At 38.1% G+C, this 16312-nt stretch overlaps 1 protein-coding gene across 1 annotated transcript; it reads left to right on the top strand.

Annotated features, from left to right (window-relative positions):
• The first annotated feature begins 6081 nt into the window (after nt 1-6081).
• LOC137981004 (nucleolin-like) lies at nt 6082-7100 on the top strand. Its single transcript, XM_068828378.1, has 2 exons — nt 6082-6271; nt 6877-7100. The coding sequence occupies exons 1-2, from the start codon at nt 6082-6084 to the stop codon at nt 7098-7100; spliced, it is 414 nt and encodes a 137-aa protein (XP_068684479.1).
• Nucleotides 7101-16312: the final 9212 nt, after the last annotated feature.

A 16312-nucleotide genomic window follows, 5' to 3' on the forward strand; every position in this document is an offset into this window, starting at 1 on the left:
CCTTATTCTACGGTGACAAGAACTCTCGGTATGTATGACTTGGCGGCGTTGCTTTAATTAAGCCTGCACTTTTTTTACTTGATGCAGTGTTCCATTGTTAGGGCTTAACATCCCTATCCGAGAGGAAAAGAGAGTTTACCCATTTGCCGATGACATTATCAAGCCAACACTTTCTCCTCAGTTATTTAAAGACCCTGAGTACGAGTTGATCCCTTGCGCTCTCCCGTTCGGCAACCTCGTTGCGAAGAGACCTTGGGAACGAGGTTGTCCCGCACGGTGTAGTCCCATGCTCAACCAACCGAGCCAAGGTAAGCCAAAGGTAAGCTTGATTGTTTTTCTTAATGACAACGACTTTACTTTCATACTGATAATATTGCTTCATTAATGCTAAAAAAATAAATCTAACGTCGCGCCTGGTAAGTGCTGTTGATTTTAAGCAGCTTATACGATTCTGTACAACTAAGGGCCGGTTGGATTGACCCTATTCCGGAATAATAATACGTAGAGTGATGATTAAAACGGTATGTTTGCCGCGTTTCGAAGCAACAAGGATAATAAAAGTATGTTTAAAATAGCATTTTAGCACATGTTTGACAATTTTAGTGTGAATGCCCGTAAAACGAAACGAAGGATTCTCAACTTACATTCCATTCATTCCTATTCCGGAATATGGTCAATCGAATGCACCCTAAGACGGGTCGTTTTTATCGAACAGCGAATTGTTCAAGGCAGAAGAAACGCCATCTCCTTGAATCTTAAAGAATAGGTGACCCTATTCGGTGAGCTGTAAATACATACTCATACATTTATATGTACGTAGACCGCCGGCTTCATCGGTTTTTGTTTGACTTAATTTTGAATTATATGAATATATTTGTCAACGCGGCGTCTGGAGGTTGCATTTTCTTCTCTTTCACGACAGTTTGGCACACGATTAATCATTAGCATGCTGTCGTCGCGACTTCCATCCCGTTTCCTTGGTCTCCGCTAGGCATGCCTGGAATAATTTGACGACCAAATTCCTGGCATTGACATTAGTTTATCTCCCTAAAATACATCATTGAAAATTAACAACATCATTAATTATACAGGTATCTAATGCATAATTAACTATCTGTAAAACTATCTAATTATGAAATGATAAATGCGCGATTAAACATTATCTTTCGTGACGGAAAAACGTTTTTAATTCCGTAATTAAGACTTGATTCTGAATTACAAAGATTGTATGAATGTATTTTTTGTTGTGTTGGTAAAAAAAGTTTTCTTCTGGTAAGATGGGGAAAGATTATTACGTATTTTGTACATGCTAATAGCTAGCTGTGTGTTCTAACCATTACCAGCCAAGCTCATCCAACAATACCTTTGATCGTACCCATAATTAGAACAATTGTAAATGCTAGCTGCCCTATTTTTTGCATCAAGCCGTTCGTTGTTGACCGTTCCAAGAAAAGGAAAGAAGCTAAATCAATCATGTTTTTCAGCGTTTAAATAGCGTCGATTGCATGCATTTTGCTTCGCTCTTGGCTGTTTGCGCCTCTTCTGAAGGAATTAGGCCGTCTTCAAAATTTAATACTCCAGATCTCTGTTAAAAGCGAACTCAAGTGTGTCACGTTCAGCATTCAGGTGAGATGGTACTTAGTTTCACTTTGCATATGAATCTTTGTTATTCTTTTCACTTATACTCCATCAAAAAAGGCGGCTGAAAATTTAGAAAGGGCTTGCTACATTGCCATTTCTACAGAATTATTTGGCAGCACCACTGTAGTTTCAGTTTTCTTGCCACTTGAACATGATTCTCATTCCATTTTAAATCGCTCACGTACCTGTCCACAATATACTTGAGCGCCAAGGCGCTTATTCAATATTTCGCCGGATCTCAAGTAGGGGAGCTTATGTTGACAAGAAAGCAGAAAAATGTTGAAGATGTCATTTCATGTGTGTTTTTTAGGCGCAAAAACCTTAATTAAATCTTGCACCGACACTCCTTGATGTAGCGCTAGTGTTCCTTTGCTTTCCAAAAAGGCATTTATTCGCTAGGCGCGAAAAATTCGGTAGCGACGCTTAGTCGAATACAAGTGTGACTGAAAAACCTGTTAATTTTGGAAACGTCAGTCCTATAGCGCTCTCACACAAGTCATTTGACACTTAACGTACTGACGCACTGTAAAAGGCACTTTGGGTTTGCCTTCTGACAATCAACCATCAACAATTATAGAGCTCTTTCTAGCAATACATGTAAATAAAATTAGTCACTACTTTTATTGTGAAACATGCTTTTTGCTTTTTCGTCATGTCCAAGATATAGTCGGGCGCTGTTACTCCTACACGGAAGAATTTAATCCGAAGTTTCAAGGGCATCCGAACGGTCTTCAGCCTGACTGAGATTTCTTTTCGTACGTTTGTCAGCTGGAGTTAAACGTAAACGTTGCCTGGAATTTCCTTTCATGAATGTATCCCCTTGGTATTTTGAAAATCTTTATAGTGTTTTGGATGATTTATCAGCCAACGTTAAGGACCGCAAAAACAGCTTCAACATGTGCTTCAATATCCGTTCGATTTTATTGAACAGCTATTTTGAAACCGTTTGCCCCCCTCCCCTCGGGGTAAAAGCGTGTAAACAGTGCTTCAACAATCATCTAACATTCCTTTTGTCATCAAATGGGAGAAAACGAAATACGAAAAAAACAATGTTTTAAGAAAAGGCCGCAGCGCATGCTTTAAACAACTGTAACTGAAGCTTAAGTCTGGACAGTCTGAGTTTGCTATTTCTCCTTATTAGAAAATTAACACCATAATTCAACAAGTTCCTAGTGCGTGATTTAATAAGCTTCTGTCAGAAAGGAGTTAAAATTCGCATCTACTTTACGAAATGCCGCCGCGAGTGCTTTAACAATATTAACTGAAAAATTAAGTGATCTAAGCCTTTTTCTCAAAGATTGATTTATGCTTTATGGTATCGATCAATTTCCTCAATCCAAAATCTAACTCTGCCTTGATGGGGGGTAATGGGGTAATGAGGGTTCCGAATGCGCGAAGGGGGGGACTAAATCCGTTTAGTCCCCCGGGGGTACCGGGAGTCCAAATTCGCTAAGACGTACACCGGGTCTCTCATGAAGCTTTGTTGTGTTGAAACCTTTCGTGCACCCCAACAGTCAACATTGTTCAACATCGTTCGACAAAATCGAATGGGATGTTGAAGCAAATAATGAAGCCATTTGCCAGGGCCTTAATTAACAAATGGTGCACGCGGGAGGTTGCTAAGCACGAGAGAAGCCTAAGGGCCGATTTACACGATGCGATTTTGTCGCAAGCGACAAGCTTACCACAAGCCTAGCATCCCTTTTTCTCAAAGATTGATTTATGCTTTATGGTATCGATCAGCATCCCTTTTAAAATAGTCCTTGTGACGGCTGTTGAAAAGAACTTCTTCTTCACTTCAAAGCGATATAATTTTTGGCGTCTCTTTTTCAGAAAACGTTGTCCTAGCCTTTGCACTTGCTGGTGACTTGCCAAAGGGGACAATTTCGCCCGCCATTTTGTCACAAGAACATTTCACTTTCCTCCCCTACTAAGTAGAAATTTGTCACAAAATACGTCATTTTCTTTTGCGATTGTCGCAGCATTTTAAAACATGGTTGAAAATGCCGTACACGACAATCGTAAGCGAGTTGTAGGTTTGATTTACAGGAAACAATTCGAGTCGTAGGCCTGTCGTAAGCTTGTCGCATACGACAAAATCGTACCGTGTAAATCGGCCCTAAGAGTCGCTCGTGGCGATAGCCGACAGCGACCCTAGCTTCTTGAGTGCTTAGCAAACTCCCAAGTGCATCCATAACTCAATATTGCACGCTGAGCCGTTTACCATTTCTTTTATAACATAATCGTTTACACCACTCCTGCGTTTTTCGCGTGTATTTGCATAAATCAAGTTTGGTCAAAAGTCAATGTCAACGCAACTTTGCTTTCTAAAAACAACTATGAATTAACAAGACGAAATGATCAACAAACAGTTTTCCCAGTCAAAATTTTATTGGAATCAACAATAATTTGCTCTTAGGAGAGAAAGCATTTTGATTTTCTTGCTAGCGTCGACACAAACACGCTGTCTTTGCACATGCTTCGCCGCTGTTGAAAGCGATCAACCTATCGCAAACAGCGCGACTTTTCCATGCCAAAAAAGCAACATTACACTATTTTAGCACACATGGCCGATGAAATAAATCTCAAAAAGAAAATTGACATTCCAAAACACCATTTATCTTCCTGTAGCATCTTCCCTGGTCTCATAAAATCCATTTCAGTAACGCGATTCGGCTTCAATATTTGAGCAGAGTTCAGATTGTGTTTTGGAAATCAAACACGAAATGCTCTTTGTCGCTTTAAGACCTTCAATCCTCCTTTTCCACTTCTGATTAATCTTTAGGGCTATATTTTTCTATTTTGAGCTCTGTAAAGGTTCACCCCTATTCTGCGAGTAGGAAAATATGTCTTCAATAATTAAGACTGATGCACTAGTGACGCCATTTTCTTCTTTCCACAATCTCGGAAAGTTAGACCGCACGTCAGCTGTCGTCAGCGAGCGTGCACCCACGGGAAAATGGTAAATGACCAATTGGCCAATCAGAACGCGCGTTTTATCCAAGTTATGTTATAAAAGGTGCAGTTGCCGGCAACGTTTACGTTATAGGTTGAAATTAAACTCAGGCCCATTTAAATCAAACTAGGTAAATTTAAATCAAACTAGGTGAATTTAATTAACCTAGGTTATTTATCAACTGTTTGAAAAGAGATTTTCTTTATGGGATGTGGTTGAGAAAAAGGGGCACGGTCTTTTTTAGGGGGGTTGAAAACAAAACAAAACAAAAAAATCGCCTTTCCCTCCTCTCACTTTTCTCTCTACTCATTGGGTGAAGTTAAAGCTTCCAAAAAGCCAAAACCAAGAAAAATAACCCCTTTTATTGACGACAACGTTTACAACGATGCAGTGACGTAGTTAGAAACGCGCAATGAAGACAGCAAGGACAGAACAAATCTGACAAGTCAAGTCAATTATCAAAAGAAAAGGATGGAAACTGGAGGGTGGCAAAATATTATCCAAGAACGGAAAAGAACTTTTTCAAAAATGTCAACTACACCAAGTTCTTTGCCAAAGAATATTGCGCACAAAGGAAGAGACAAGATGGACAAGTATATCAAACGAAACTACGAATCAGTAGTATCCCAAGAAGGAATACAACTCTTTGTGTCACTCTGCTCGATGCACAAAGAACAAAAGTAGCTAAAAGTCGATCACCAGCAGGCAAAAACAGCCTGTGCTAGCCCCTATTCAAACAAAAGAATTCCTAACACATTTTCAAATGGACATAATGGACTTTAGAAACTTACCATTAACATGTTCATGTCGTTGCAAACACAATTGGATTCTCCACATGATTGATCATTTCACAACATATTCAAAAGAAGAAGAAGAAGAAGAAGAAGTAGTAGAATAAGAAGAAGAAGAAGAAGAAGAAGAAGAAGAAGAAGAAGAGAAGAAGAAGAGAAGAAGAAGAAGAGAAGAACCTAAACGTGCTTGTTATTTACTTAGCAAGTCAACAAAGGAGATAAGGACAAAAAGCCAAAACCAAGGACAAGGACAAAAAGCCAAAACCAAGAAAAATAACCCTTTTATTGACGACAACGTTTACAACGATGCAGTGACGTAGTTAGAAACGCGCAATGAAGACAGCAAGGACAGAACAAATCTGACAAGTCAAGTCAATTATCAAAAGAAAAGGATGGAAACTGGAGGGTGGCAAAATATTATCCAAGAACGGAAAAGAACTTTTTCAAAAATGTCAACTACACCAAGTTCTTTGCCAAAGAATATTGCGCACAAAGGAAGAGACAAGATGGACAAGTATATCAAACGAAACTACGAATCAGTAGTATCCCAAGAAGGAATACAACTCTTTGTGTCACTCTGCTCGATGCACAAAGAACAAAAGTAGCTAAAAGTCGATCACCAGCAGGCAAAAACAGCCTGTGCTAGCCCCTATTCAAACAAAAGAATTCCTAACACATTTTCAAATGGACATAATGGACTTTAGAAACTTACCATTAACATGTTCATGTCGTTGCAAACACAATTGGATTCTCCACATGATTGATCATTTCACAACATATTCAAAAGAAGAAGAAGAAGAAGAAGAAGAAGGAGAAGAAGAAGAAGAAGAAGAAGAAGAAGAAGAAGAAGAAGAAGAAGGAGAAGAAGAAGAAGAACCTAAACGTGCTTGTTATTTACTTAGCAAGTCAACAAAGGAGATAAGGACAAAAAGCCAAAACCAAGGACAAGGACAAAAAGCCAAAACCAAGAAAAATAACCCCTTTTATTGACGACAACGTTTACAATGATGCAGTGACGTAGTTAGAAACGCGCAATGAAGACAGCAAGGACAGAACAAATCTGACAAGTCAAGTCAATTATCAAAAGAAAAGGATGGAAACTGGAGGGTGGCAAAATATTATCCAAGAACGGAAAAGAACTTTTTCAAAAATGTCAACTACACCAAGTTCTTTGCCAAAGAATATTGCGCACAAAGGAAGAGACAAGATGGACAAGTATATCAAACGAAACTAAGAATCAGTAGTATCCCAAGAAGGAATACAACTCTTTGTGTCACTCTGCTCGATGCACAAAGAACAAAAGTAGCTAAAAGTCGATCACCAGCAGGCAAAAACAGCCTGTGCTAGCCCCTATTCAAACAAAAGAATTCCTAACACATTTTCAAATGGACATAATGGACTTTAGAAACTTACCATTAACATGTTCATGTCGTTGCAAACACAATTGGATTCTCCACATGATTGATCATTTCACAACATATTCAAAAGAAGAAGAAGAAGAAGAAGAAGAAGGAGAAGAAGAAGAAGAAGAAGAAGAAGAAGAAGAAGAAGAAGAAGAAGAAGAAGAAGAAGGAGAAGAAGGAGAAGAAGAAGAAGAACCTAAACGTGCTTGTTATTTACTTAGCAAGTCAACAAAGGAGATAAGGACAAAAAGCCAAAACCAAGGACAAGGACAAAAAGCCAAAACCAAGAAAAATAACCCCTTTTATTGACGACAACGTTTACAACGATGCAGTGACGTAGTTAGAAACGCGCAATGAAGACAGCAAGGACAGAACAAATCTGACAAGTCAAGTCAATTATCAAAAGAAAAGGATGGAAACTGGAGGGTGGCAAAATATTATCCAAGAACGGAAAAGAACTTTTTCAAAAATGTCAACTACACCAAGTTCTTTGCCAAAGAATATTGCGCACAAAGGAAGAGACAAGATGGACAAGTATATCAAACGAAACTACGAATCAGTAGTATCCCAAGAAGGAATACAACTCTTTGTGTCACTCTGCTCGATGCACAAAGAACAAAAGTAGCTAAAAGTCGATCACCAGCAGGCAAAAACAGCCTGTGCTAGCCCCTATTCAAACAAAAGAATTCCTAACACATTTTCAAATGGACATAATGGACTTTAGAAACTTACCATTAACATGTTCATGTCGTTGCAAACACAATTGGATTCTCCACATGATTGATCATTTCACAACATATTCAAAAGAAGAAGAAGAAGAAGAAGAAGAAGGAGAAGAAGAAGAAGAAGAAGAAGAAGAAGAAGAAGAAGAAGAAGAAGGAGAAGAAGGAGAAGAAGAAGAAGAACCTAAACGTGCTTGTTATTTACTTAGCAAGTCAACAAAGGAGATAAGGACAAAAAGCCAAAACCAAGGACAAGGACAAAAAGCCAAAACCAAGAAAAATAACCCCTTTTATTGACGACAACGTTTACAATGATGCAGTGACGTAGTTAGAAACGCGCAATGAAGACAGCAAGGACAGAACAAATCTGACAAGTCAAGTCAATTATCAAAAGAAAAGGATGGAAACTGGAGGGTGGCAAAATATTATCCAAGAACGGAAAAGAACTTTTTCAAAAATGTCAACTACACCAAGTTCTTTGCCAAAGAATATTGCGCACAAAGGAAGAGACAAGATGGACAAGTATATCAAACGAAACTAAGAATCAGTAGTATCCCAAGAAGGAATACAACTCTTTGTGTCACTCTGCTCGATGCACAAAGAACAAAAGTAGCTAAAAGTCGATCACCAGCAGGCAAAAACAGCCTGTGCTAGCCCCTATTCAAACAAAAGAATTCCTAACACATTTTCAAATGGACATAATGGACTTTAGAAACTTACCATTAACATGTTCATGTCGTTGCAAACACAATTGGATTCTCCACATGATTGATCATTTCACAACATATTCAAAAGAAGAAGAAGAAGAAGAAGAAGAAGAAGAAGAAGGAGAAGAAGAAGAAGAAGAAGAAGAAGAAGAAGAAGAAGAAGAAGGAGAAGAAGAAGAAGAACCTAAACGTGCTTGTTATTTACTTAGCAAGTCAACAAAGGAGATAAGGACAAAAAGCCAAAACCAAGGACAAGGACAAAAAGCCAAAACCAAGAAAAATAACCCCTTTTATTGACGACAACGTTTACAACGATGCAGTGACGTAGTTAGAAACGCGCAATGAAGACAGCAAGGACAGAACAAATCTGACAAGTCAAGTCAATTATCAAAAGAAAAGGATGGAAACTGGAGGGTGGCAAAATATTATCCAAGAACGGAAAAGAACTTTTTCAAAAATGTCAACTACACCAAGTTCTTTGCCAAAGAATATTGCGCACAAAGGAAGAGACAAGATGGACAAGTATATCAAACGAAACTACGAATCAGTAGTATCCCAAGAAGGAATACAACTCTTTGTGTCACTCTGCTCGATGTACAAAGAACAAAAGTAGCTAAAAGTCGATCACCAGCAGGCAAAAACAGCCTGTGCTAGCCCCTATTCAAACAAGAGAATTCCTAACACATTTTCAAATGGACATAATGGACTTTAGAAACTTACCATTAACATGTTCATGTCGTTGCAAACACAATTGGATTCTCCACATGATTGATCATTTCACAACATATTCAAAAGAAGAAGAAGAAGAAGAAGAAGAAGAAGAAGGAGAAGAAGAAGAAGAAGAAGAAGAAGAAGAAGAAGAAGAACCTAAACGTGCTTGTTATTTACTTAGCAAGTGAACAAAGGAGATAAGGACACCTCAACATGGAAAAGAAACACACAAAGAAAATACAACAACAAAATGACAACAAGCAAACCCAATGCAGTACCATTTCATTCCAAGTCAACAACTTTGTCAAAATTAATTAAGTGGACAAAAGTCCATTACAACCAAACACACCTCTTGGCGAAGTAATTGAAAAAGAACATGGATTTATGAAAGTTGTAACCAAATTTGGAATTATTAATACTTGGATTGCATGCACACCAAACAGACTACAAATTACTAAAGACATGAATGTGTTATTAGACACAGCTAAAACAATAAGTTTTAGTGCCGCATGCAAAAAGGCACTTGACCAGTGACACATGTACAAGAGGTGCAAAAACAAGGAAATCACTTCTCAAGTAATGACTGTTTAATAAAGGGACTACCAGAAAAAAAACTTTGAATTTGATTGTTGAAGTACTTATAACCACAAAGGGGATTTGTACTGAATTACATTTGTCTAAGTAACTGTACATCATTCAATAATCTACCTTCTAAAAAGGCAATTGTCTTTTTCCTTCCAAAAACCAGAAAAATAAATATAAAAGATGAAGGTCATTCTTATTAAACAAGGTTTTGTTTTTCTGCTGCTCTAAGATTAAAAAAAGGAGAATTAGTTATCATGCAAAGTATGCCTAACCTCAACCTTAATGCTAACCATTTAAAATCAGTGCTTAGACTTAATAACAACAAAAGGCGTTTTTACAGACTATTTCATGAAAAACGTACGCCAACTACATCTAATTACTGATTTACTTACCAATATACACGTACTTGCTAACAATCTATGGACTTTTTGTTGATGTTTCCTACTTTCAAATTCAACCTAGTTTTAAATTAAATTTACCTAGGTTGAAATCATTTCAACCTGAATTTCAAATTTACCTGTAACATTTATATTATAGAAAAACGAAATGAGACCCTAGAAACGTATCTACACTCATAACCAATAATATTAGTTCTTTCAACAGTATGCAGCCTAAAGATTTCGTATGAAAAGATGTTTAATCTATAAGTACATCATATTTAATGAATGTCTGAGTAAATCATATACTCACTTTGTGGAAAAGAATCAATAAAAGGAAAATTTAAGAAAATTGTCTCGTATCCTTTACCATGTGCCTTACCTTTTAAATTAAGTAAGTCACTGAGGTAATCTCCTCCGGACAGAAAGCGGTTGAGAGTTAAAAGATGTGAAGAGAAAGATTTCCCCTAGATCTGCATACTAACTGCCAATAAGTCATTCGAACTGCCTTTAGATAGCTGCCTGGCATTGAAGAGGCCGGGTCACGTGAATCTAAATTCGAGTGTTCATATTTAAGTTCGTGACTTGCAAAGGCGATTGCGAGTGGCAACTAAGTGAGTCTAAATAACCAGTGCACGGTAACAACATGACAGAAAATACAGCGTATGACTCTTCCGTGTACTGCACGGAAGAATTGTTGACTGCGGTGGGTTTACACAGCCAATTAATATGTCTTTCAGTCTTAAACATTATTCTAGCGATCACTGCCATTGTAGGAAACACTTTGATCCTGATTGCCCTTCAGAAGGAAACCTCCCTTAGTCCACCATCCAAAGTGTTGTTTCGCAGTTTGGCTTCAACTGATCTATGTGTTGGCATGATACAACCCCTTCATGTTGTCTACTGGCTGGCTGTGATGCACAAACGGTGGCAAATATGTCACTACAGTTTCCTTTTGCAATCCGTATCTGGCACAATACTGATTGGAGTTTCACTGGCGAGCATAACCGCGATAAGCGTTGACAGACTTCTGGCTCTTTTGCTAGGAGTTGGGTACAGGCAAGTTGTGACTCTTAAGAGAATGTATCTAGCCGCTGTTGTCTTTTGGATTTATTCTTTTGTGGGCGCTGGAATTGGGTTTTACAGTCGCAGTGCATGGAGAATTTACGTATTCGTAAGTATACTAGTGTGCATGATTACGACTATTTGCTGCTACACAAGGATTTTTCTCAGACTACGTCATCATCAAACTCAAGTTCTAAGCAATGCTCAGGAACAAGCGAATCGAACAATTTCACTGAATATGGCACGATACAGGAAGTCAGTGTCCAGCGCAATGTGGGTGCAGTTGACATTGTTGTTTTGTTATTTGCCGTATATGGTTGTGGCACCTTTCGCGTATCCAGCCATTAGATCTAGACTGTCATCTCCTTTTTATGTTGTATTCTATGCATTGGTGACTTTATTGCTTGCCAATTCATCCTTAAACCCAATCGTGTACTGTTGGAAGATTAAAGAAGTGAGACGCGCAGTGAAAGACACTTTAACACAACTTCTTTTTTCGCAAAATTAGTATTTACGGAGAATCACGATGTTTTCGTGGTATAGTGTACTCCTTCAACTGAAAGATATGAAGTCATCGACTACATCATTTTCCTTTATCAGCTATGACTTATATCATGATGCTGAGCAAATTTTAACTGCTGCGCTTTGTTTACACAATTTTCTCAGAAAGTGTGTACACGTGGCAGCTGCAGGATGGTGATAGCTTGTTCCAGTGTTCTATTGTAGCCTTGTTTCAATTTTCTTCCTGTTTTGTCATTGGCTCTTTCAATTGTGTATTTTGGAAATTTTCGAAATATCACAGTGACGTTAATAACGTTTAGTATGAGTAATGAGAATGTTTCAAAATTAAACTTCAAGTTTAATTTCCTAACTCATTTTTAGAATTAATTTCCGGAGTGAAAATGGTGATAAAAAAAGCATAAAGACGTCACATCTCTGGTCACTTTTCGGCATATAGAAGTTAAAAATTTCGGAAAACGGAGTCTCTGATTGTAGATTTTAACGATTAATTGCGAGCTATCGTGGTTATATACAGCTCCCCATATATTTTGCCACTTTTCGGTTTGGTTTCGTTTTATTCCGGCTTTACGCAGCATCTCTAGAATCTATGTATCTTCCCGGATTAAATGTTTGTTTTGCCCGTAAACGCGGGAAATTGCAATTCTGACATACGAACGAATGAATCAGCGAAGTAAACTGACGGTGGGGTTAAGTGGAAAAATTATTAGTATCACCCAACTAATGGACTAATGCAAATCCTGCATTTTAATTGGATATGCTACTACAGGACTATTGGTAATATTCCTCGAGTAGCGAGGCGTGACGCTTTCTTTCGTTTTATTCCCAAATAAATATTTCTTCAACTTGCATTTGCTAATTTTATTATTCGACTTCGCCTCATGGGCTAATTGTTAACTATGGCCTCATGGTTAGTTCGCTCGACTCCGGATCGAGTGGTCCGGGTTCGGGTCCTGGCCATGGACATTGTGTTGTGTTCTTTTCTGCAAGACACTTTACTCTCACGGTGCTTCTCTCCACCCAGGTGTATAAATTGGTACCGGCGTAATGCTGGGGGTAACCCTGCGATGGACTAGCAATCCCATCCAGGGATACGGAAACCGGAGATTAACGCCGGCCTGATGTGCCGGCCTGATGTGCCTTCCTAGGCTTGAAACAGACTTTACCTTTTTTTGAACAACCGTGTTCTACGGAAGCCAATAAGGGAAATCGCAAAACATTTGTCAAATCACAATTTTTATGACAAATCCGTGCTGAAGAGTTTTTTAAATCTGAAATACTCTTACAAATCCGATTAAAATAATTGGATTCACAAACAACTTTTTCTCAAAATTTTTTCTTCGAAAATAGTAACTGTCAACTTTATTCTCAATCTAAGAATTGCTGTGAAATACAAAAAAATATTTCGAAGTCGCAAATAATTTTTTGTCACGTGATAATTGCGCCAGCAGTCAGCAAGCATTACACGCCTATCGGTGGAGTTTCGTGAGGAAGGAGTTTACAATGGAAAGCACGATGGTTCCCCGGGCTGGTTCAGTTTGCCATAATTGGGAACAACGAGGTATTCTGGCGTGGGTGTGAAACACTCAAGAGATATGAGCACATGTTAAGTAGCGTTTGGCCCCGATGAGAAGTATGATCGACGTTGAAGCTTCCTAGCTTTTCAAAGTGCGAATGCATCTGGGTCCAACTTTTGTAAAAAACGCATGGCCATGTCTCGAGGAACAGTAAAGCTTGTCCTAGCTTATTCCATGATATCCAAGAAGTGATGAAGGGCCGTCAATTTGACGTTTGATTATTTCTCGAACAGAGTGCTCAGAATTATGAACTAGAAGGTTTCTTCTTCGCAACTCATATAAACTAACTTAGACTTTTCTTCAAAGTTCTCCCGTTCATAGAAATCCCATGGTCTTCTAGTAAAAAGTGAATAATGGTCTCATAACGAAATCCTCTTTCAAAGTAATTTTGATTTTAATAATTGGATATCTCCTTTGTCGAATTGCACAGCACTCTTTCTTTCTCACGTCTCTTTAGTGTTCCACACCCAGGGCAGAATACTACGTTGTTGCCAAATTCTACTCCATGTTTTTGGCAGATTGTAATAGGCCATTTCCGAGTTACTGTTTGTCTCTGGTTCAAAACGAGTCTTGGTGCTAATAAAACCATTCAAATGATAAAGAATTTGATTTGCATTAAAATACTCCACTCATTTCTATTTGAATGGTTGTGCACCAGAACTTGCTTTGCAACTGAGGCAAACAGCAATTCGAGGTTTGTAGCTGCTCAATCATACAAAACATAGCGACTCGTTTTATGTTTTAAGTTCTCCAGAACTGATAAAATGTATGAATTTTTCTCGAGAATTGGTGAACTCTATTCCTTATTCGATTAAACTACTTAAACGTCCGTCCTTTCTTAAAAAGATAAAGGAATTATTACTAAACTTCTTGCGGTCAGAAGATGATTATGTCGAAGTGTCCCGTCTTATTAAGCTATTTAATACTTTAGGTTAGCCTCTTGTCATAATCTTAATTCACTTGCTTTGTTTTATGTTAGTTTATTCTATTTACTGTATAGTAATGTCTTCACTTTTATTTACTCCATCTATAAATAAACCTTGTACTTGTAATATGTCTTCAGTTTTCCCCGCCTCGATTAGTTTATTAGATATTTGCGGGGGGAAAGTAATGTAATTACTTGTATTTCTAATTTTCAATAAAATTTGTTTTGTGTTGTTTGTTATATTCATCTGTTCGGATGTTCTAGAGGAACTTCAGAGCTGTAGAAATCTCTAGGTGGCTTTTTTTTCCTCGTCCGAAAGTTCTAGTAAATGTGACAGGTCTGATCGAGAACTTTACATTAAGTAATCTTACCCCTTTCAGAGTTTGACTCACGAGGGAACCTCTCGCACGAAGAAAATTATCTGGGGCCCGTTTTTCGAGAGTCGGTCAAGAAACATTTCGGGAGTATTTCGGGATCACTGTGTCTCTCTCTAGAGAGGTTTGAGGGTTTGTCTCTTTTGGTCAGTCTTGTAAATCTGTTGAAAGACCAGCTTTTTAAAATGGTTAGATCTTAGTTTCACAATCGGCTTTTCGGTCCCAAAACTCCATTAGCGGAACTGCCAACCGCTTGTTTTAAAGTGCTGATTTTTCAATGTCTTAAAGATAGCTAATAGCAAAATGATAGTACAAATCTCCCTCTTAACGAACTTTGGATTCAGGGGGAATTTTGGCACCTGAAGAGTTTCGGGGCCCTGGATTTTTAGAAACGATTCAGTGTTGTATGCTTACTTTTAATTACAAATAATCAAATCTTCGTTATATCGTCCATTACCATTGCTCAAAATATCCACTTTTTCAGCTTATAATTACGCCGATCAGCTAGATTAAGGCATTTCGTCCAGCGAATCCCGGCAGTGTTATTTTCCACTATTGCTCCCTTAAAAACTCCAATATTCTGTGAAACGGAACTGGTTACACTATCACTGGAACTGACACCATGATTAATGAACATTGTTAAATTCTCAACCGCGGTTAATGCATTTAATGCAGGACGCACTGTCGGCTTCCATTGATACCAGTTTCGTATAACTGAAGGAACTACCGACGTAAATAAAGTGACTTAACCTTTACCCAGTTTACCTTTAATTTAGAATGTTTGAATTGGTTTTATGAAAGAGAAACTCACGGTTCCCCTGCTGTGCCGACAAAGATTCTTTGCATAGGTTTAAAATACCATGTTTTTATTACGCCTTATTCTGCGGTGACAAGAACTCTCGGTATGTATGAATTGGCGGCGTTGCTTTAATTAAGCCTGCACTTCTTTTACTTGATGCAGTGTTCAAGTGTTAGGGTTTAACATCCCTATCCGAGAGGAAAAATGAGTTTAACCATTTGCCGACGACATTACAAAGCCAGCACTTTCTCCTCAGTTATTTAAAGACCCTGAGTACTTGTTGATCCCGTCAAAATTTTGATCCCTCGCGCTCTCCCGCACGGCAACCCCGTTGCGAAGAGATCTTGGGAACGAGATTGTCCCGCACGGTGTAGTCCTATTCTCAACCAACTGAGCCAACCAGTCAGCGGTTTTGAGTTCAGAAATCTTGCCAGTACTACAGCCTCAGATTGTTCGGTTTTCATTTCGTTAAGTTTTACTAACTAACTAACAAACTAACTAACTAACTAACTAACTAACTTACCTACTTACCAACTTACTTACCAACTAACCAACTCACTAACTACCTAACTAGCTAACTAACTAACTTACTAACTAACTTACGAAGTAACTAACTATCTAACTAACTATCTAACTAACTAAGTAACTAGCTAACGAACTAACTAACCAACTAACTAACTAACTAACTAACTAACTTACTTACTTACTTAATGACAACGCCTTTACTTTCATGCTGATAATAGTGCTTTCATTAATACTATAAAAATAAATCTAACGTCGCGCTTGTTAAGTACTGTTGATTTTAAGCAGCTTATACGATTCTGTACAACTAAGGGCGCGTTCAATTGACCCTATTCCGGAATACGAATACGTGGAGTGATGATTAAAACGGTATGTTTGACGCGTTTCGAAGCAGCAAGGATAATAAAAATATGTTTAGAATAGCATTTTAGCAGATGTTTCACATTTTTAGTTTGAATCTCCGTAAAAGCAAAGGATTCCTAACTTATATTCCATGTATTCCTATTCCGGAATATGGTCAATCGAACGCACCCCAAGACTGCTCGTTTTTATCGAACAGCGAATTGTTTAAGGCAGAAGAAACGCCATCTCCTTGAATCTTTAATAGATGACCCTATTCGGGGAGCTGTAAATACATA

The sequence above is a fragment of the Montipora foliosa genome, chromosome 12, assembly GCF_036669935.1.
Source record: "Montipora foliosa isolate CH-2021 chromosome 12, ASM3666993v2, whole genome shotgun sequence".
Classification (NCBI taxonomy): Eukaryota; Metazoa; Cnidaria; class Anthozoa; order Scleractinia; family Acroporidae; genus Montipora; species Montipora foliosa.

Bases quoted from the DNA above. Each gene is read 5' to 3' on its own strand.
- LOC137981004 (XM_068828378.1), top strand. From the start codon at position 6,082: ATGGACTTTAGAAACTTACCATTAACATGTTCATGTCGTTGCAAACAC. The intron at 6,272-6,876 runs GTGCTTGTTATT...CATATTCAAAAG, and splicing joins AGAAGAAGAAGAACCTAAAC to AAGAAGAAGAAGAAGAAGAA.